The following is a 23,961-nucleotide window of genomic DNA, read 5'->3' as shown; positions in this document are numbered from 1 at the left end:
CTCCCCGCCCAGACCCGCTTGTGCCCCCAGAAAAAAAAATTGGTCCACCAGTGGGTGTTTAGCCAAATAAGTTGGCCAGTTACCCACTTTATTTAGCCAAATGAGACAAGCTGCCGCCACCTGGGCGCCTGCCTGTCGCTTCCACCATTTCATCTAGCACACTGTTCACAGCCTGCCAGCAGCTCGGGTTTAGCGTAGGGATGGTCACAAAGTTTCAGTTCAGCGGAACCGGTTCTTGGAGATCTGGTTTTCAGAACCGGTTCCAGACCTGGATCCGAAAAACCGGTTCCGGATCTTCTAGAACCGGATCCGTTCACACCCGAAAACCAGTTCCTGATGGAACCGGTTCTGGCCATCCCTAGAAGATACATATAGGCAGATCCTCTATTTTATAACATCCTTGATCTGTATGGCGACTGAGTAACAGTAAGCCTGAATTATTCTCGTTGCCTGCCAACACCACTTCTACAAGAAGTTTACTTGCTTGTCTGCTCCTTATGTGTCTCTTCCGTGCCACTGAGAACTAGATAAACAAAACTGTGACGCAACAGCACATGCAGTTGGAAATGACTGTACTAGTGTATACAATGTCTATTGACAACAAAAAGACAAACTACTAATAAATGAAACATAGTTTAGAGAGGAAAAATAACATTTAAAAGAAAAATTCATAAATGGTAGAAAATTAAGAAGAATTTAAAACAAACTATCATCAATCTAAACTTACATGTACAACGGAAAACTGAAATTAAATTTACTTATAACTGCAAATAAAAAATAGTATTATCTTAAGAATAAAATATTCCTTGTTTGATAACAAGTAACTGAATCATAAATCTGAATTATGCGGCATGATCTCTCGTATTGATAAAGTAGACTCTACTTCCTTGTGAGGCAATACTATGACATTAAATCTAACCTAAATTAGTTTAATACTTTATGATCTTTCGTACACTACTTCTATTGAACGGGTGAAAATAGAACAGGTGTCTAGATAAAAAAGGTATTGACTCGGTTACAACTTACGTTCTTGAATTAGATTTTTTTGTGGGATGAACTAGAAGGGATATTGCTCTTCACTCTCATGTAGGCTTTTATGCCCAGCATTGCCGTAAGAAAATTGGTGAGCAGGGTATTTTGAGTAGACTGATCAATAAAACCAAAAAATAAGATAAGTTAATAGTTTCCGAGCTTCCATTCCTTAAAAGCAGGGGCGTGATTTCAGACTTCACTTGAGGGGGGGAAAGAGCACCACCGACATAAGAGTTTCACGTTTTGTACTAGTATATTGGTAGACAATCGATTAAAGTATACGTATTCCTCCTCAAACTCTCGGAGGGGGGAACAACAGCCCCCTCCTGTCTACTAAATGAAGCCCCTGCTTAAATGCATACTCAATTTAATACGGGAGTTATTAAAATATTAAATACACAGTAAGTTACGTTACGCGGCAGCCGAATTGATGTTTGTCGTGAATCAATTAACGTGCAACGCACTCATAACAAACATATGGTGCGAATTTTCAGCAGAAAAATATTGTGACATATTGACGAGGCTTTCGGAAATCGGACTCCTACATCGTAATTTGGCAACGTCACTGTAAATAGATTGGGCGACGTGAGAGCAGTAGTAAGGAACGAAGCTCAAGACTAGGTGACTAGACAGATTTGTGATCTGGAAACGACGAAACAATGTGATACGACTATACATGAAGAGTATCTATGAGTCTCTAACAAACACGACCCTCTCCTCTGTCTCTCTTCTCACTAAAGCTATAATTTTCTATCTCTATTTTTGTGTCGTGTGCATCAAAGCATTGCACAGAAAGGTAACTACAAGGTCTATTAGAGTACAAACGCGTGAGAATAACATAAATGAAAAGTTACATGTTTTTCTTGCGAGGGCTAGTTAAAAGTTACTAGAGCGAGCCTCTGTAATATTTGTACAGAATGTACGAGATATCGCTGAGTCTAAGCAGTATTATGTTAACTTAATTAACATAAGAATCATATCTGAAATAAGTAAGACATTGTTCCTTTATTAAGAAACACAACACCGGCTCGAGTGGTGAAAATGTAAAAGTTCGAGCTCGAGTAGTGAAAATTATTAATTCATTATAAAATTCCGCATTTGCAGTAATGCTGGAGAGTTATTCCAGCCGCTTCCGGGTCATCAGGTCAAAGCAGGTCTGAGATGCGACAACCAGACCCGGACAAAAGTCGTGACCTGTGTTATCACTGGAGGATAGTGCTCAAAGCCAAACCGTCACTTCGGCTGCCGCGCACTGCCAGGTGAGACTCCGACACTGTAATAGCCGTCAAATCTAACTTGTACAGAAATACTAATAACAACATTCGAAACCTTACACAATAGTGTACAGTATATCTTGCTTACTCATTTAGATTCAGGACTCAGTTACTTGTGAATGGATAGCTGAACAACTCTATACATCAGCATGCATTTTATGTAATAAATCTATTCTACATACAAAAGCAACCAAACCAAGTGTTCATAGAATTCTGCAACTAACCCACTACGTATGCTGCCAGTAATTAAGAAGGAAAAAGCACAATGCATCTGTTAGTTGTGTTAAAAACGAAAGGAATTCCAACAATGTTGCAAATACGTTCAAATATCTGTAACTAAAATAAACAAACCTGTAAGGAATAACAGTTGCCAGCAACATAAAACACAAGAGAAATATACACAGTATTTTTTTTTTTTTTTTTTAAGAAAAAAGCAACAGCTTTACCCATTGAAATATAATGTCCTGAAAGTAAATTCAGAATCTATTATATTTTCCCTATTATTGAATTCCCTATTGAAAATTCTAAATTCGCGATTTGCGGCAAAAGTAAATCACGCAAATTAGGATACACAAACATCCTGATGATTACGAACATTTGAAATTCTTCAGAATTTTTTAAGATACAGAAGTGAAACTTACGGCAAATTGTTGAAAAACTCACCAAGTTCCTTTTGCTTCAGGTACTATTGATGGTAAACGAACAGCTGCATCCAAGAAATCACACATGCTCAAATCCGAAAAAAAAAGTGCAGTTTGTGCTGCTACATCATCAGATAATTCCCAAAAAATTTCTCAAAGAAACTTTTAGATTAGGTACGGCATCTTGAAAGCATGAAGCTATAGAATACGAAGTTCGAACAAAGAGGAAGGAGTTTGGTTATACACTTTTCCCACTCTCTTGACAATTTCTTCCAATGTCAATGGTGAGATTTTGTAAACGATCAAACATGTCCATTGTTTAATGTTGTTTTGTATTAACAGAACTTCACGCTTTTAATATCAAATTGTAACCTATATAGTACCTGGTCTGAAAATTCCTTGGTACTGTTTCTGGACAATTGTCATGATACAACATACACTGCATTCATTTACTTAAATACATTTCTGGTTTCTTGGATACAGTCCCTAGTTTAACCATACTACATTAATGAGACCTGATTGATATAAGAAATTTGATGAGTATTATCAAAATTTATCACAAGTTTTGAATTCTAAATCTTGAAACCCTTTATAAATTACAGATGTTAGTAATCAAGGAGATTTATGAATCTAATGAGTCATATAAATTTGTGAGGTCTTCAAGACATCAGCCTAACATTTAAGAAAACCAAGTTCCATACTAGTTTTAAGATAATCTAAGAGTACTTCAATACTGCAATATTCTTTCATATTTGTAAACAAAACATGCGCTTCTCCAAGAGGATCATCAAGCAGACGATTGACGCCGTCTACGAAGAAATACGAAGAGCGCACGGAAAGCCACGAAGAGACCCCTTAACCCCTCCACAAGCTCTGTCTCCAAATTCGGATATAAAAGAGCACGAAGACATCAGTTCCAGCTGATCAGTGTTGCCAATTTAGCGACTTTGTCGCTAGAACTAACGAGTTTTGAAAGTGTCTGACGACAAAAATTTTTATTTAGCGCCTAGCGACAGATCTAGCGACATTTAGGAATTCAAATATTTTGTTCTATATTTATATTAAAGTATCCAAAATTTTGCAGTTTGTGATACTAATAATTACTTTTACACACTCGGTTGCACTACTGCTATGAGCGACTACTTCATCGCTGCTATAAGCATTATGCCCTTCTTCACCGCGGTTCGGAAATCCGGGAATTTCCGTATCTAACTAGTTGCGTAATGGCAGTTAACCTCTTGCATTGCACAGTGCGTACAGTGACAGTGACGCTGGAGAACATTGTACTTTTCTGGTTCAGTGTAGTGCGTGTGATTTATGTATTAATTGAACTGTGGTTGTTCTTAATATAAATTATACAGAAATTTCGTGGGGTGAGTTCGGTCAAGTGTTCCAATACGAAAGCAACATGAATTCCCCCCCCCCCAAAAAAAAAGATAATCGTACTCAATAAGAGGGAATAGGGAAAAGTGATCCAAAATTTTAAGTATTTGCAAACTTTCATTGCTATATTTATTAATTTTGTATTCTTCAAAGCGCATGGTGCAGTATTTTTGTTAAGATGGCCATTTTTTTAAAAGAAGAAATACTCGAGTCTTCCATTGTATATGAAAAATATTTAAATTATTTTAATTCCTTTGTAAAATTATATAGCGACTTTTCTAGCGACTTGGCAGGAGGCGTTTAGCGACTTCTAGCGACTTTAGAGTACTAAAATAGCGACATTTCACACTGGCGAGTTGGCAACAGTGCAGCTGATCACTTCTACCTTTCTCTTCACGCTGCTCTGGGTAGGAGAGACACGCTAATCTTACCTATGCGCTGCTCTGGATAAAGGGCTCCTATCTTATCTCTGCGCTGCAATGGGCAGGTGACACCATCCCGCCCCCGCGTTGCTACGGGCAGGAGATTCCTAACCGTCAACCTGAAAGACCTCCGTGCTGCTACAGAAAAAGGACTATTATTTATAAATGCCTACTTATTTGTAGCACAGAGTACAAGGAACTTGTATAGAACTTTTGTTAATAAAAGGTGGGGGAAAAGAAATTTACGCACCGTCTCTACCATACATTACAATACACGCTCAAAGTCTGTAGAATTGGATCATCTCTGTCATTTGTCCATTTGTTTAGGTTGATCATACTTTAGTCGAAAACAGGATTAGGTCTTCCTAATGGTCGTTTTCCGATTGGACTTCCAGTTAAAACTTTGAAAGGGGTCCTACTTTCTTCCATTCTCGCTACATGTCCTGCCCACCTGAGCCTCCAAGATTTGATGACCCTAACAATGTTTGGTGAATGGTATAAATTATGCAGTTCTTCATCATGAAGTTTTCGCCATTCCTCATTTCTGATCCTTTGGGTTCCGAATATTCGTTTCAGAATTTTATTTTCAAATACTTTCAGTCTGCGTTCTTCCCTCAGCGTAAGCGACCATGTTTCACAACCATACAGCACAACAGGCATAATTATCGTTTTATATATTTTAAAGCTTCAAATTCCTCGACACAATTCGCGACGATAAGATATTTTGAACTGAATAATAACACGAATTCCCTGCTTTTAGTCGATATTTAATTACTTCCTGAATATCGTTTTCTGATCCTATACATTAGCCGATGGCAGAACATTCTTTGTCTTTATGCGATGAGCTTTTATAAGTCAAAAATTTTCTGCAGGAATTCCAAAAAAAAAAAAAAAAAAAAAAAAATCAAGATCAGTTCCAGCAGAAGAAACACTTGTGATTGTTAAAAATATGCTTTATGTGACGTGAAAACAGTTCAAATGCGAGTTGTCCATGCATTTAAGACATCTATACATAGCAGGCACGTTTTTATACTTTTCTGTTGGCTATTTTATTTCCTCTGAGAATTTTTCCTGCACAGGCGCGGCAAATTTTCTGCGATCAGATCGGGGCATGTTCTGAAATGGGGTCAAGTATCAACTTTATCAAAAGTATTATTCGATATTTTAACGCATCCAAAATTTGTCGTATTACTATCCCGAGGAACTTCTATGTAGTTAGTACATAAATTTCGCCCAAAATTTTAATTTTTTTTGTTTTGTTGTTGTTGTTGTTGTTTAGGAGAGGGGATTGGACCCCTCTAAATACGCCCATATTATCTGGAAACAAACAAATAGACGTGGACACAAAAGAGTTTTCATCTTAAATGTCCATGGTGATTTCCCCGTTGGAATAGAAATTTCAAAACCCTATGTTTCAAAGAGAAGAAAGCAAGGTTCACCCGTAACCCGTTCAAACGGGATTTTCCCTGATCGTTTTCATACTGTGCTTACATACATTTGAGTCTCATTGTATTATGATTATCATCTTCCATAATCGAAATAACGGAAGAGAAACGGGATTTTACTTAGTTTCACTTTAAATTAATTCATTTCGGAATTTGATTTAAATCAACGATTTTTATTAAAAAAGTCAAGTGATTTAAATCTTGATTAAAATCGTGATTTAAATCAGACTGATTTAAATCAATCCACCCTGGTTTTCCCCGGACGTCAAAACGAACCAATCTAATAGACTTTGCAGCTACGAAAAGCTCTTATAATGCATTAGTAATTAGTACTTCCTTTATCATCTACTAAGCACATACACTGTGATTAATTATAAATGTTTTGCATCCTTCTCAACAATATCAGAATTCCGGAGGAATTTTAAAGAATCTAATGGTTTTATTCATGAATATCGCGGAATTCGTTGTAATCCTGTTAGTAACACTGAAATGCCAATAAAGAGCAGATGAGGTTAGAGGTCACCTTTCAGGAGGCTAAGAAGACTTCAGGATCATCCTTTATTACAGCTGAAACAAGTATCTATGATACTATAAATTGTCTTCCAGAAACTGGAAACTAACGCACAGTCGCTTGAAAAATAAAGCCAAGAACGTACATTTGAGTAAGCATGTATTCAAGAAAACTTTGGAACTCTGTGATACCTTTCCGACACCTGATAAAGTTGAATGACAACAATTTCTCACAAGAAACCAACAATGGAAAGAATTCGAGATAGTGAAATAACGCCTTCGGATCTACCAAACATTGAAAACACTATTGACAAATGAAATGTGTCGAATGTTATCGGGAATTTTGACATGGACAAAACACTGCGAGCAACGACGACTGCTGAGTCTAAAGTTAGACCTCTCACACACAAGATGCAGAAGTCTTCACTCTCTCTCATTCAAGCTGTGATTATTATCAGACACACAGTCACACAAAAAAGTACTGATTACGAGCACATTTTCAGTTAAATTACAAAGAAACTCCGACAAAGAAGCATGTTAGAGCGAATACAATCACATCAGCAGACCTCACTGTACAGGGTAATGGAAAAACCTAGCAGGTTAGTAAAGGTTGGGTTAAACAATGGATCTCTTCCTTTATTAGGCAATGCAATCCTTCGTTGCTTTGTTCTGTGGGTAGGCATCACTTTCCAATCTTCTTTCTTCCCGCATTATTTACTTATCTTTGAGGCTCAACATCAATTACCAGTCAACAATACTTGGGGCAGGATGTCTTGCAGAAAATGTACGATTTTTAACATACAGAGAAACTCATTCATTAAAATTTGTAACAACGAATTCTTTGTTTAAAACTGATAACAACGAAACCTTTGTTTAAAATTGGTAACAATGAACTCTTTTGTTTGAACATTGGTAACAATTATATATATACAGGTTACAGTGCTTTAGAAAATGTTACAGTAGACAGCACATGTGTAACATGTCCATCAGATGACAACATAATTAATCGACTATTTTAAGTCTTCTTCAAATTTCAGAAGAAACTATAATATTACCGCGGTTTTTATGTTCCCGAATTTTACATTTTCTTTCAGTTTCCCTGTATCTACTCACAACATATTAAAATCAAATTTTTCACATTTATAAAATTTAATTTCCTGCTATTTACGCCACGTCATGTTGCCCTCTAGACTAATAACAGACACATATCTACAGGGGCGGCTTTAGGATTTTAATTTTGGGCAGACCCGCTTCCTCGCTTATGGATACATATACACATATGATTGATTGATAGTAGGAAATTACTTTTATAGTAGTGGTTGATGCTATTTGTTAAATAATTATCTACCATTAATATAAATAGTGGAAAATATATTTACTCTTTATTGTATCTTAGCGTTTATATATATATTTTTTTAATTTTTGGGAGGCCCGTGCCTACACAGCAAAAAATGAGGTGTTGAAACGACACAAAATGACTACCACTTTAGCGTGTTACTTGTGTGTGAATCCAACACCAAGCACATCGCCTTCAGAACATATCAGAAATATCTCGTTACTGGTTGTAAGTATTTGCATTGTTTTTTATTGTTTGGTATGAGCAAACCTTTGCGAAATATATTTCGCATTTGTGGCAAGTAACTAAGAACATTTTATGTTTTCTGTAATCGGTCACAATAATATTGTTGTAAACTTGTGAATCAACTGATAACACACTGTAAAAAATCGTTGTGTTATTTCAAAGACATGCCTATGTGTTAACACGACTGTGTTAAAATATAACACGAACAGGTGGTTAGAACAACTCACTCTCCGTTTGAAGTTGTGTGTCAAATGCCGGTAGTTGAAATGTAGAATCTTAAATTAAATTAACACAAGTGTAGAATCTTTGGTGTTGTTTTCTGCGTGATTGCCAAATATGTTGGATATCTAATTATAAAGGCTTATGAATTGAAGCTACAGACAAACACAATAGAAAGAAATACTTAAACAAATCCAGGTATACGCAAAATTTCAACATGCAAATCGCTCGATGTGTTTTCAATTGTTGTACATGTTTCTGAAGAAATATGTCAACAGTGAGAAACAACATCGTATTACTGTATCACTTCTACACTGCACTAGAGCTCACCAGTTAACACCGGGCACTGTGCTTCAAAAGTGGCAGAAAACAAGCAGAATCCCGATTAAGAGGCAAACAAACATATTATAAGAATATAGGTAAGAGTTTCCTATCATTCTTTAACAAGATATTGGTGAAGGTTGTGTTTCGCACCATCAAGAAATACTTCACAATAAATGTTGGAGAGGACGACAAAAATTTTTATGAAGAATTTCTATATGAGGTGTTCTGCAGTTTACTATTCTTATTTTAACATTGGAATCATCGGTAAGCGAAGCATGCACACTACATGGTTTTTCAACAAGAAAAAAGGTTATATAAACACCACCCACGGAGTTATTTCAACTCCGAAATAGGTGTCGTAGTAACACAGAAGTGGAGTCGAACTAACACCAATGTTAATCTGGTGGTGTGACCTTGAATTTTAACACGGGGAGTGTTGAATTAACACCAAAACGGTGTTACTTACACGGCTTTGACGTTGAATTATGACACATTGTGTGTTGAAATAATAAGGAAATGATGTTGAAGTAACATAGGGACTGTGTTATATTGATACTTGACATGGTGTAATATTAACACACTACACACTGTGTTACTTTCTTCGTGTTATTGCAACACCTCCACACGTAATACTCAACACTTTTCTCCACACTACCGACCCTGACATGGTGTCTAATCAACACCGGAAATGCTAACACAGATCCGAATTTAACACCGTTCAAAACCGGTTGTGTTAAAGACGTAACACACACCCTGTGTTAAACGCCAACACCGCGGGGTCTGTGACGAACTAACACCGCATAGTGGTAGTCACGCTGGAACCACTGCCCTGTGTTAAAATTGAGTTGAATTAACACAGCCATTTTTTACTGTGCAGTTAGACAGATAGCAATGATTCCATCTACTTTCTTTATCTGTTATTCTTGTGTATTAGCACGTATGAACAGAAGATGGCAGGACTGTTGCCTATGTAACTGTTGTCAGACGAGATTTAGAAGGTTCACAACAATATTATTGTGATCGATTACAGAAAATATAAACATTATTTGTTACATGGCATACGAGCCAACTATATTTCGCAAAGCTTTGCTCATATTAAATGATAAATACCAATGCGAATTCTCTCAGGTAGTAAGGAGTAATTGTTATTTCTGATATGCTCGGAAGGCAATGTGTTTGGTGCTGAATTAACACATAAGTAGCACGCTAAACTGGTAGTCATTTTGTGTTGTTTCGACACCTCATTTTTTAGTGTACACGCTAAAACCGCTATTGGGTGATAACACAACTGCAGTGATAACAGAAACGATCACGATAACGAAATGAACCATAGGTTCCTGATTCTCGCTATGGCGATACGTGGTGGCGCTCGTGATTTGTGCGCTACAGAGCTGCCAACCTCACAGAAAAATTATTGATTTCTGTCTTTAAAATTACTATTATAAGAAATTACCGAATATTCGTTATGCACGTGATAATTGTAAAATACTACTACTACTACTACTGCTAATAATATTAATAGAAATAATATATAATAAACTTATCTATTAATCTTCAGTTTCGAACTTCAAATCGGTGTCACTGCCCTCATCACGTTTTAAATCTTTATTAACACTACTCCGAAAAACAACATTTCCATCCCCTTGTAACTGAATTTAAAGAATGCATACAGGGTTGCCATTTGACAATTTTCAAATCGTTATTGATTTTATTTTAGCGGAAATGACTGTTAAAAACCTCAATGTGTGTGTTTTATTCATTATTTAATCTACATCTACAATTTATTTGCACATTATCGTATATACCATTAATACTTAAAACATCGTATACCACGATAAATTATCATATGGCTGGCAAGCCTGGTGCGCTACTCTTTCTACTACATTCAGTGCGAGAAAATCTTAATCGTTTCCTGTTCCATTCTTCTACTTCTATGTAACCCTACCCTCTGCTCAGTGGTTGAATACAGGGACGTACGCAGGGGGTGGGTCCTGGGGTCCGGACCCCACAAATCCGGATCTTCTTTGTAAATTTAGTCTAATTTTAGGGACAATTTTTAATATAATTAACCTGAAATTGTGTTTGGACTCCCCCCGAAAAGCTTTGGATCCCTCCCGAAATAAATTCCTGCGTACGTCCCTGGTTGAATATCTTTACAAATGGCATGATAACGGCCAAGGGCACCCATGTTATGGTTTCCAAGGGGGGCTAAGTATAAGCGACGTTTCAAAAATAGTTTCAAATTCTGCTGTAACTAATGTAAAAATTCTATTGGATTTTCGATATTCTGAAGTACAATTTCCTCTAGGGGGGTAAGCGCCCAACCTTGCCCCCTGATGGGCGCCCTTGATAACGGCAACAGTTCATGCTGAAATACTGCATGAAGAAGAGGAGGTACATGAGTAGCAATGCAAAATCAGATTAAATTATTCAACCAACATTTTGTATTATCCCAATCAGTGACGTATGTACGAATTTATTTCGAGGGATCCGAATTCAATATGAGGATAAATTATATTAAAATTTGTAAACTCTCTCCTAAAACTAAATTAAATTTACACAAAGTCGTGATTCTGGGGGTGTCCGGACCCCCAAAACTCACCCTACGTACGTCCCCTGAATTCCCAATCAACATTTTTGCACTCAAAAGTTAAGGAACATTTAGAGGATATGTCAAGTATGTTCCCTTCTGGTCTTTTGAAAAGTTTAAAACCAGGATAATACTGTATGTTAAAACCTCATAACAGTTAAGTGAAAAGACTTACAAAAAATTAAATGCATAATGCGTATTTATTTTGTAGTTAAAACTGCCCTTCTCTGATAATTTCGATTAAATTATTCTAAACAACACACAAGCGAGGGCGCCGATTCTGGGGGGCCCGCCCCCTAAAGCTCATATGTGCCCGGCGTCCTTGCACACAAGGAATAATAATCTAACACTAAATGTAATATAACTATACAGAAGTGCAAGCATAAGCTTGGAAAATTCGGAAAAGTTCTAAGAAATCCCAACGTGTTAGGCTTGAAAGCAAAATGCACTTCCCTTTTTTAAAGTACAATGCTGGAGAAGAAAAGCATGAGCTACGGTACAAGACACATTATGATCTTTGCCGACATACATTTTAGTATCAGCTTCACCGCAATAGGTGGCGTAGATATTACGTGTAGCATCAGTTTCCATGTTAACAAAAACAAAAGAAGCTCTTTTTTTTTTCGAAAACTATGGAACCCTCGACAATATAATTTTGTTCGCTTGATGACACGTATCAACGGATATAAATAGCTATGATCTCTGGACATATTTTTCACTATATACTAAGTTTCTATTGTAACACGGTGAGAAATACAGAGGAATATACGTTCAATATCCTCTTGGAATATTGCAAACCGTGGTTTCGACACGAAGCCGAAGTCAATCTCAGATATGTGCCATTGTGCGACACGCACACGCGTGTCCAATCGAAGAGAGATCAGGTGAACGTGCGGGCCAGGAAATAGTAGTATATTGTCTACACCTATGAATTATCTGATATTACGTGCCAGTTATCAACAAACATTTTCCTGTTGGAAAATGGCCCGATTCAGAAACTGGAGAAGTCGCACCACAATAAGCTGGCCTCACCCAGACCGGATTAACACACTCCTGCGCCCTACATTATACTTCCGGAACGTACAGCTCCTCCTCCCCCGACAAAAATGTGCTGTAATTTCAAATATATTCGTATCTACGAAATTTGAAGGTGCTGTTAGCCACTCTGCTGTAACACACGAAGAAAACTTTATCTTTTGATGGAGCCTTCAGACTTTGTTTAAAACACGACTTAAATGCCGTTGTCAACGGATTCAGCACTCAGACGCAGCTACACAGTCTCAATACATATTTATACGTCAGGATCATTCGAATCTCGTGAGATTCGGTAACTCATTGGAATCTCGTGAGATTGCTATGTCATCCTACGCGATAATCCGAGCCTGATCTCAGCATCCTAACGTTGAGTGGTCTAGTGTTCTATTAATGAGTATTAGACGCAAACAGAAAAGGAATCCAATAGCATCCTCATACCATAATGCTAATATGTCAACGAACAGTATATCACGTCAATTTTTAAACATTATGTTCCCATTCCAACACCACACCCACCTCCAAATTTGCGACCCACAGTAGACCCCAGAGGAAGAGATCCCATTGCTCAAGGTGCAAAAGTAGAAAGGATGAAATTGTCAAAAGCGGAACTGGCCAAATAGGTTAAAGAAATGAAGGAAATAGAAAACTTACAGATTCCGGTGCCTTCTCCTTTGTTGCCTTCCGTAGAGCAGTGCGGGCTACCAGCCCCATCAGCTGAAGGAATAGGATAAATGCAAATATATATAAAAAATAAATTATATAACTTAAAAGAAAATAACGAAAAATCTGTAAAAGAATAAATTCAAATTTTATCATATAATTTCTTCTCTACATGTCATGTGTCTCCAAACAAATAAATATCAAATGACTAATTTTAATTTTGCTATAGACAAATTTAACATAAAATAACAGAACAAATCAAAACTGTGACATTTATTTAACGTGTTTTAAAGTTACGGACTTAAAAAGAGTACTCTTGTCTGTTGGTACATGGCGAGTGCAACTGAATAAAAGTATTCAACATGAGTTGATACTCAAGACTTTAAATACTATCTATTACACATCTTAAAGTACCAAAGTACAAGTACCATATTTATTTATTTATTTTAGCGAGTCAATTTCAAAACATGTCATAATTAATTTCCCATTCTTATTCTTCTTTTGGAAATTATTTCGTAGGCGCCTATCTATAGAAGGACCAACAAGAGATGGTCTCTGACGTTTCTTACCACATGTGGTGGGACAATGCAGCCCATATTTTGGTATTAGTGTTACCAACCACGGTCACCTTGTCTTACACTATTAATTAAATTGCCATTATAGATGCACCGAAAAAAAAACTTTGACACGTGAGTAGTGACAAGGCCATTGCGAGCTGTCAGAGACCTTCTTTTACTGGCTTCCCTATAGCAAATCTTAAAAGCATAAATTTCAACAATACGATTGGTTCCTTTTTTCAGGCTGAAAGATTTCAAGATTTAGTTATTTCTTTACTATTTCCTTCTACATAAATACAAAAAGCTAAAAGAAACTGTTCTTACTACTTGTTATTTTGTGAAAGATAATCTAAAACAAATATCGACTTAATACAATAAAATATATTTACGGACAGAATCCGTGAGGCAAATACCAATCTATAATAGTATTCGATACTACAACTAGTACTACTTTTCCCCTCTTAATTTTAATTCTGCTATTCAAAATAGTACTTTCCTAAACAAACATAGTCAAACAAAAGTCAGGAATAGTTTACAGCATTATGATGTAGTTCGTTTCTAACTTTTTTTCTTAAAATTAATAATGAGGGAGCGGAAGTTCATCACCCAAAAAATAGATAATATATGATCTATAAAATGCCCTACAAGAACTCCTTAGCGATTAGCATACGCGCCTTTGGTGTGGGAGACCCGGGCTCGATTTCCGGCAAAGCTCATGTGGTTTGGATTCCACGTTAATCAGTAGGTCCCGTCTCATATAGCCTCGCTGCTGAAAGGGACGTTAAAACTCAAATTCAATCTACTCAAAATGCCCTTTAAAAACATGCAAAGTGACTTTAAAAGTTTTAAAATGACGTAGCTTCTTCAAGTTAATTATGAAAGTGATTTTATATGAAAATAAAATATAAACAGTTTAATGAATACGACAAACACAGTAAATTATTCAGCGTAAAATGCATTGATTTCGAGCATCTCGGTCTATTATACAGCATGATGTATTGCCATGTATTGTGCGTCACTGCACAGGCAACATTGCATAACAACAAAACGATCAACTACATTGTACCCTACAAAGATGTTCTTCATATAGCACGAGACATGCAAAATTTCATAGAAGGAGCTGACGATCGGAACATTTTCGCGTTCTATTGGCTGATGAAATCGGTAGAATCTATGTCAAGCTTCACTACTCCTTGCGATCATTTTAGTTGCAATATCTCCTTATCTGATCTTACATCCAAGTTTGAGCCAGGCAAATACAACTGGTATTTTCCGCTTGACAACTAATACGAACAAAAACTAATATCTTTTTCTTTTCCTTGTAAATTGTCATCCTATGAGAAAAGGTTTTTACCTCGGTACCAAAATTAAAAGAATCACAAAAATAAATAAATACATAATCAAAAAGCACTGAAACTTACGAAAAAATCAAAGTCTGGGAGAGAAATCCCCAGCTAGACGAAGGCTTGTTATTTTATAAAGATTTGATATTGGCAAATTATTTATTCGTGTCAATCATTCATATGATTTTGTGACTAAAAGCAACTCGAACACAATACAGGGTGTTTCATAAATGTTTCACAATATTTTGAAAACAGATTACTCACATCAAAATAAAGTTCATATGGACCTGTGCTCAAAAGTAGATAGTTTCGGAATTAAAGGGTGTCGAAAACGTGAAATAAGTGAACTTTAACCCCTTCAGTGTGGGTGGCGAGTTAACTCGTGCCTTGAAAACGCACCTGCTGTGCGAATGGCGTATATATACGCTTTCATTTTGCTTTGGCTATTTTGTATTGCGTATGGCGAATATACTTCCCCATAGTACGAGTAATATTATTCCCGACAATATTTAGCGAGTTTGCGCTCACGTAGAAACCCCAAGATACCACACAGAAAAATTGGGCTTGATCTGTTGAGGCATTCCAAATTTTGTGTAACCTAACCATATGATGATGATGATAACCATAAATACGACAATGACAAGTTATAGTAACTAATTAGAAGCAACAAAGATCATAATGCCGAAAATTTCATTGTGATTGCTTAAGAGGTTCAAAAGTTATTAAAAGGTAACAAATTCCAAAGTTCTAAAAAAAGAAACCTACACTTTTTATAGCGGTTCGCATCTGAAAATTACGCACTGAAGGGGTTAAAAGTTCATAGCTCCATTACTATGTGACCTATCGTAGACGGGTCAAGACATCACTTAGGAACTGGTATGTGAACTATTCAAATATCCATATTTACGAATGCTCCAGTACTTGCACGCCAATTTTTAGAGAGGTAGGTGAAGAGTGATCAAGTACTCCCAAAGAGCCTCTCTTAAAATGAGTGTGGAAGTACGGAGGTTCTGAAAGATGGATATTTGGATAGTTCACATACGAGTTCCTCAGTGATGTCTTGACCCGACTACAATCGGTCCTATAGTAGTAGAACTATGAACCTTCAAAGTTCATTTTTTACGTTTTCGGCACTCAAATACGAAACTATGCACTTCTGACTACAGGCTTATATCAACTTTTTGTCTTATTTTGATGTAAGTAATCTATTCTCAAAAATATTGCCACAAATTTTTGAAACACCTTGTGTATAAAATTACAGGTAATTGTTACCGTTCACTTTTAGGAATGTAACACTGAATAAGATTACTGAGGGTCAACAAATAGCAGAAGCTTTTCATTTTATAAACTTGCATTCCAAATCGTAATCAGCTAAATATAAAAATCGGGACATTTTACAGTCCCGACAGAACCGCGGAAGAACGTATGGGACCGTAGCAGGTATAGATTAAAACAGCGATCACCATGGAACTGTCAGAGAATTACATCACTACTTCAATCTATAAATACTGTAGTAGGAATTTAATAGTAAAGTACTGGTTACATTTAAGATTTCGCTGTTGTTCACCAACCACCAAAACACAAATATACACTTTCATTTACGTCCGTAACTTCACACACGTAAATTCTTTCAACAACTTATATTTTATATATATATACACACTATCTTTAGTATTTATTGGTTTTCTAAATCAGAATATAGTTGATGACTTGAATGAAATGTTAAACTCTAAGTGTTTCAATGAATCAACAGTTAGTAGATCAAAATAAACACAAAGCATCATCAAATCAGCACTCAAAACAAACAAACGAAGGAAGAAAAACAAAAGCATTGTAAACCGCAATAGTATCAAAAGCAACTGAAAAGCAGAAAGGTAAAGGCCACCGGATCGTCACAACACCACGAAGACATTTTAGACTGCTTTTCTCATTGTCTGCAAATATTCGTAACAACTTGAACAATAATTCTATAAAAGAGAACTAAATGTAGCTACTATCGAACGGTTACTTTTGATTTATTTATTTTAAATTAAATGCATGGAACTATATTAATTTTTTCGGGCCTTATTGCTTCCTCCAATCTCTCTTCCTGGCCACACATCCTCTTTCACCTACTGCATGACCCAGTGGCAACAAATTACGACTGACAGAGAAAAATGTCATCTTGTCTTAGATCTTAACCCTTAACGGTTCACTATATTTTCTGTCTGTTTCCGGCACTGCTTGCAAAACAATATATCCACAGACTACCTTCCGCGTAAAATTTACCAGAGTTGTCACCAGGAAGCAATAGCTTCTCTGGATCGCGGAAAGCATGTACACAAATAACCACAAGGAACAATACCTAAAAATAATAGTCTTCAAACGCAATAGGCAAGATCAAAACATGTGTAACCAAATGGTTACGAAAACTCGTTAAGGGTTAAGCAGAAAGCGAATCCACATCAAATTACTGAAATGGCTGCAAGATCTTGGCTACCTTCCGAGCATTAAGGCATACATAAAGCGCATTGCGATGTCAGTCTCGTAATGCAATGGAGACATTGCAATGAGTAATTCGGAGTGATAGGTGTCCCAAAATTCACACAAGATTTGAATTTTGCGCCATTTGTGTGCTAAGGTGTTGCCAACGGAAAAAAAAAAAGATGTGACAAGCTGATAGTTCAGGGTTATTAAAAATTGAGCGCTACACCAAAGAACAACGCGTTTTCATTGTTCAACAATATTTTAAAAATAATAAAGGTTTGGCATGTACAGTTCGCAATTTTCGTACAAAATATGGTCGGAATAGTGATTTAACTTCATCAACTGCGAAGAGATTAATTTAAAAATTTAGTAAGAGTGGGTAAATTTGTGATCTTAAACACTCTGACAGTCCTTCAACAATTCGTTCAACACAAAACATCGAAGCAGTTCGTGAGAGTGTTGCTGGGAGTCCAGAAACATCAATTCGGCACTGTGATCAAGAATTGCACATTTCGAGAAGCTTTCTAAAGCATTATCACGAGATATTTACATCTTCTTGCTTACAAAGTTCAATTGACTCAAGAACTAAAGTCTAATGACCACCTACAGCGAGGAGTTTGTTGAATGGATTCTGGAATAACAACAAGTGCATGCTGATTTTTCGAATAAAATTATCTTCAGCGATTAGCTCATTTTCATCTCGATGGCTTTGTTTACGGAATTGTCACATTTGGGGTTCAGAAAATCCACGAGTGATTGTTGAGAAACAAATGCATGCACACGTGTCACTGTTTGGTGTGGATTTTAAGTTGGAAGCATCGCCGAACCATTTTTCTTCGAAAATGCGGAAGGTCAAGCAATAAGAGCTAATGGTGCTTACTACCGCGACATGATAAACCATTTTTGTGCTTTAATTGCAAGATGTGAATATGGACGACATGTGGTTTCAACAAGATGGTGCCACATGCCATACAGCACGAGAAACAATTGAATTACTGTATGAGTCATTTCCTAGTCGTTTAATTTCCCGTTTTAGTGATCAGAATTGGGCACCCAGATCATGTAATTTAACGTCGTTCGACCTTTTTCTTCGGGTTTTTTCGAGGCCTAAGGTTTATGTCAACAAGCCCACGGCCACCCACCCTTTGAAGTAAATTGAGCGCTGTGTCAACGAAATTCAGCCACAATGAGAAAAAAAATGTAGCTGGCGTACTTAAAAAGACAGGTTACATGCGTAATTCCTGTAGTTTTCGGACTTAACGTACAGCAGAGGTATAACTGAAAACGCACGTTTTATAATACTTTCTGTATAAGTGTTCGATCTATACGTACTTTCCGTATAAACAATGTAGGCAGTCAGGATCTCACATACAAATGGGCGTATATAACATAGCTGACGAAGCTAACAGAAGTACATGTATGCGATATACGGAAAACTTAGATGTCAGACATCCTGCAACGGCATGATGTAACACCTAAGGGCAGTGCCTATGTAGCATACGGATAACGTATGCTCCGTACTGATTTCTATAGCAAGCAAGAGGATACCGTATATTTGTACAATATACCGCTGTTCGGGGAATGGATTTTTCTCTGTGCACATTTAGGCAATGCGGTCATGGAAAATTTCAATAAAAGAGTGCGTAGGTGCCAAACAAAGCCGTGGAGGCCATTTACCCGGTATGCTATTCCATACATAACCCTATACTGTATAGCTTATGAATCAATTATATATATATATATATATATATATATATATATATATATATATATATATATATATATATATATATATATATATATATATATATATAATGTTCAATTATAAACCTGGGGCTGCGGTGGCTCAGTGGTAGAGCGTTCACCTCTGGTGCTTGGGGTCCCGGGTTCGATCCCAGCTCCCGCCAAGTGAACTTTGTGGTGGACAAACACCGTGTGCGTGGGTTTTCTCGGGGTTCTCCCATTTCCTCCCACTTTATTCATTCCACCATTTCCTTCATTTCTCATCATCACCGTCTCCTTTAGCCTAACCGGCACAACCGTGGGACGTAAAACTCAAATATTTCATTTCATTTTTCAATTATAAACCTGTGTTTTCTATCAAAATTACTTTTTGTGTGAATTTTAGTACACCGTTAGTTTGTGTCCCTGCCTTATTCGAATTTTGCTACCAGTTCTAAGCACTGAGACTATTAAGGAAAAAATATTAACAATATACTTTAATACAGAACTATATTCGTAAGACGAAGAATAAACATTCTTGTTTCAATTTCATTTAGATGTTGACGCCACTGCACGGCAATTTCAGTATTATACAGATTTCTCGGTATTACGCAATTGATTTCATGTGCTTCTTCCTGGGCAAGTAGATGACACTGGTTCTTTCTGTATGTGTGATCCCGAGTTTACTTTCCGGTGGGATTCTTACTTCAGGTACAACCTGGAAAACAGTTCCGATCATACTTTCGACAGCACGTTTCGTCTTATTATACCCAAACTTCAAAATAATTGTCTCCATATCGTAAATAGACTGTAATAATTTTTAATTGCAATCTTTTAAGAATAGAAGGATATCTCATTGTTTAAATGCGGTGTAGTCTGAAAATGTGGTGACAATTGACTATCAGTAACAATGTTGCCAAGTTTAAAATGAAAACGAAGTTCAAACACACAGTAATGACGGTGTTAATAATGATAACGGAAGTTAGTCAAGACGCTCGTACAATGCAATTTATTGACGGTCCCTAATATATTACAACATCGTTGCTAAGGAGCCTTTGTTATGATGAAGATTTAGTGAATTTAATTTCAAGAGCGTTCTAAAAATGTGTATATAGAAGTTGAACAATTAACATTATACATTGATTATCACGCTATATTTTATTTTGCTAAGCTAAGAAGAAAAATTAAGAATTGTAATGTATAACGTATGTAACGTAGTAACATACATAATTGTAGTAACGTATAATATACACTTGATAAAAGTACAATGAAGTCAGTGTAATACAATTCATGCACTGACAGTAGAAACGTTGCAACGTGGCATTACGGCAACATTCGTTCCGGTTCTCACCCAATCTTCTACGCCGCACAGAATTTTAAAAAATATTCAAGTACGATATTTCTGCTTTAAAAATAAATACTAGAGACCAGATGTTAGGCAAAATGCCTGGGGGTTATAGTTTCAATTTAAGTCAATTTTATTTCGCCTTTTTCGCCCCTTCCTGCCTAAATAATTACTTTAGTGCCTAATGTTGCCTATTCGACGCATTTTCTTCAAAACAAGACTATTGGTAAAATATATAGCTTAGTGTTTCAAGAAAGGATTCCGCCTCTTCCGAGAAATATAAGTGCTGTTTGTAGTAATAAGATGTCGTAAAACTTTGCACTGCTATGTGTACTGATAAAGTCCTGTAAAACTTTGGGCTGCTCTGTGTGTTGATAAGTGTATAAAATTTGGACTGTTATGTGTAGTGATAAAGTGCTGTATAGAATGTATGGAATACACGTGAAGCTTCATTTGTATATATACAATAAAAGAAGATATTAACAAACAGGTATGCTTCAATATTCTTTGAACATTATCTATGACTTCAAATATTTTTTTTATTGTATTGAGTATCTATCCTTATTATTTCGAGTTATTTTAGTGCATACTTTTTGCCTGGTTATTTTCCAGGTTTTTAATGTCTAAACATCCGGTCTCTAATAAATACATACATGGAACTTTTATGACAGTTCCGAATATATGCTGATACTCTCTTCACATTAAAACATATATTAGATAATATTACAGATAAAATGGCAGTAATAATTTCTTAAACAGAACTCTTCGCTTTTCTTGAAATGATGGAAATTTTCGTAACTTGGAGAAACATCTGTCTTCTTTTGTTCGGGCAGTCAAGAGTTCATTATGTATATTTTCATACGCTATCATTCCCTGTGGAAAATTATTAACACTCATATAATATCTTTCATGTATGTTGTAAATCTAAAGTAGCCGGGTTTTCTTTTTTGCTTTTTATAGCAATGAAGATCCCCTTCGATTGCAGTCTTCTCGAAAATTACAGCGAGTTAGTTTATTTAAAGATAATGTTCGTTAAGTTGAAGACGGTGCAGAGGCGAAATTGAATTACTTAGATCTCGATCACTTCAGCATATCTTGATTTTGTTTGCTTTTACTGAAACTTCTACTGCAAAGAGATTACCATGCTCCCAGTGTACATTTTTTCTTTATCATTGTCAATGTGCTAGGATTGACCAAAGAGAAAACAGTTTTTATAAATAAATTCTTTCTCATATCAAGTGTCTTCTTCTCTTTTCTCTTGACTAAGGATCAAGATTTCTTTACTTGAAAGATCTTTATATGCATGAATGCACAATTGCCATGTCACTTTTCCAATCCTCCGGAGAATTCGAAGAAAACGAGTTGATCTTTTTTACGTAATCTGTACACATATACGCCCACTGGGAATGAAGCACAGACTCCTATGAAAGACAACAAAAACCTTAATAATGTATTGTAGTCACAAAATTAATTAGGCATTTCGCATTTTTGGGCAAGGGTTGTTTTTTAGCGAACATGATGTAGAGATGAAATCTTTCAGTTTAACGTCCCACGATTATGTTTTTAGGGTAAAGGAGAGAAATGATTAAGGCAAGTGAATGATGATGAAAAAATTGGTAGAATGAAATTGTGGGAGGAAACGGGGGTACCTCGAGAAAACCCACGGGCACAATGTTGGTCACCACAAACTTATTTGGCTGGAGATCGAATCAGGGACCCCACGCACCAGAGGTAAGCACTCTACCACTGAGCCACCTTGCCTCCCCCCCTTATAATGCAGAGATGTTTAAAATAGCAAACTAGCTTCTCATGAATTTGAGTATCAAACACTGTATCAATAGTTCAAATAAAAATATGTTTTAAAGAATCCAGTTATAATTTCACAGAAGAGAAAACTCATAATCATCTCTTCAACTTTTGGATACCAATACATATAGACAGTAGTTATGCACAAGTCAGCTTCCTTCGCACTCTGACAACTGAGGAATTGCTTAATATAGCCACACTATATTGAAGGGTCGTAGCATAGCACACACGTCACTCACATATATGAATGTGTGTGTGTAAAATTACTCGTTTAAACACACACAAGCTTCTCCACTTTGACAGATATATGTCATATTTTGTTCACAATGCCATCGCACATCATCACTTGCTATATTATTACACATTGGATTACAGCATACATTTCTATGTTATCTCCATAAGCTGCCTTTGAGATGCAATACAAACTTCCTAGAATATTCTTACACATTTTATGGAAAGTGACACTTCTGTTCATTATAGCTTACGTTCAACTTGAGAAACAAGATCCAAATGTCAAAACGTCAAATTTACATACTTTCTTGGAATTGTGGCGCACTCGTTCTGACAGTAGAAATTCTTGTTTATCTATTTTCAGCATGGTTATGTATACAATATTTTCTTTTATTTGTACGGTGATAAGACACATATGGAAATAGCCATTAGGCACATGCGCTCTAGAACGAAGTGAATCATTCGAAAAAATAATAATAATAATAATAATAATAATAATAATAATAATAATAATAATAATAATAATAATAATAATAATAATAATAATAATAATAATGTCACTCTCCTGAAGCTCGCTAATATTTGTTTCTTTTTTTATACTGCACGGCATTTCGATTATGCAGCGATGTCGTCTATTGCCAGCATTTGCGTAATTTTCATTCGTGTAATTATGAATTCATAATTACGTGTACTATAGAATAAAATGAAAAATCAACAAATCATTCCTTGATTTATTTTTACGTAATTAACATATTAGATCGAAGGTTGTGAATAGTGGTACATAAATATTTGAAATTAAATTCTTTAATAAAAGGAAGTAGGTATTTAATCGGAAATTTCGTCAGTACTTGAATTTAAAGGGAATGAAGTTAATAATTATGATTGGGTTATTGAAATACCCTTTTACATGTTGTAAAGTTGTCTTACAAACTGTTAATTCCACAAGTAACATAAAATCTAGAGATTCACTTGTCATATGTACTATTTTGAGGCTTTACGCACTTCGAATCTCTGAATTACCAAAATGATACAATGCAATCTCACTCTTGATGTGCTTACAATCGGGACAAAGATTACCGCTACCCTAATTGAGATGGAATATGCAAGGTTAGGTTTTGAGAAGAAGTAACACAGCACCGGAAAATTATTGAAATAGAGGTAATAGTCAACTTGTTTGTAAAACGGTAAATATTATGTCTGAGAATGGGTCGCGTAAAAGAGATGAAATTCCAGGAACAGTTTTGTACATATACACAAAGCGGTGAGTAAGTATTTTTTTACGTGGGTGATTCAGAAAGTAATGCCTCCAAGTCCATTACTTGGCCAATAATACTGCAAACATTTTGAACTATTTATCATTAATGCACTGATGTT

At 36.0% G+C, this 23,961-nt stretch overlaps 1 protein-coding gene across 2 annotated transcripts in view; it reads right to left on the bottom strand.

The window, feature by feature from the left end:
* The window catches only part of MICU3 (Mitochondrial calcium uptake 3), a 330,518-nt gene that overhangs the window by 62,064 nt on the left and 244,493 nt on the right, over nt 1-23,961 (bottom strand). The window contains exon 6 of one of the 2 annotated variants that reach the window (XM_081752946.1): nt 13,109-13,171. The exons of the other annotated variant lie outside the window; for it this stretch is intronic. Coding sequence (XP_081609072.1) covers nt 13,109-13,171 — 63 coding nt within the window. The remainder of the gene's footprint in view (nt 1-13,108; nt 13,172-23,961) is intronic. 2 annotated transcript variants of the gene reach the window in all.

This window comes from Thermobia domestica, chromosome 3 (assembly GCF_964235325.1).
Source record: "Thermobia domestica chromosome 3, izTheDome1.hap1.1, whole genome shotgun sequence".
In the NCBI taxonomy this organism is placed as follows: domain Eukaryota; kingdom Metazoa; phylum Arthropoda; class Insecta; order Zygentoma; family Lepismatidae; genus Thermobia; species Thermobia domestica.
Note: the sequence above shows the minus strand (reverse complement) of the source record. Positions and strands in the feature narration are given on the sequence as shown.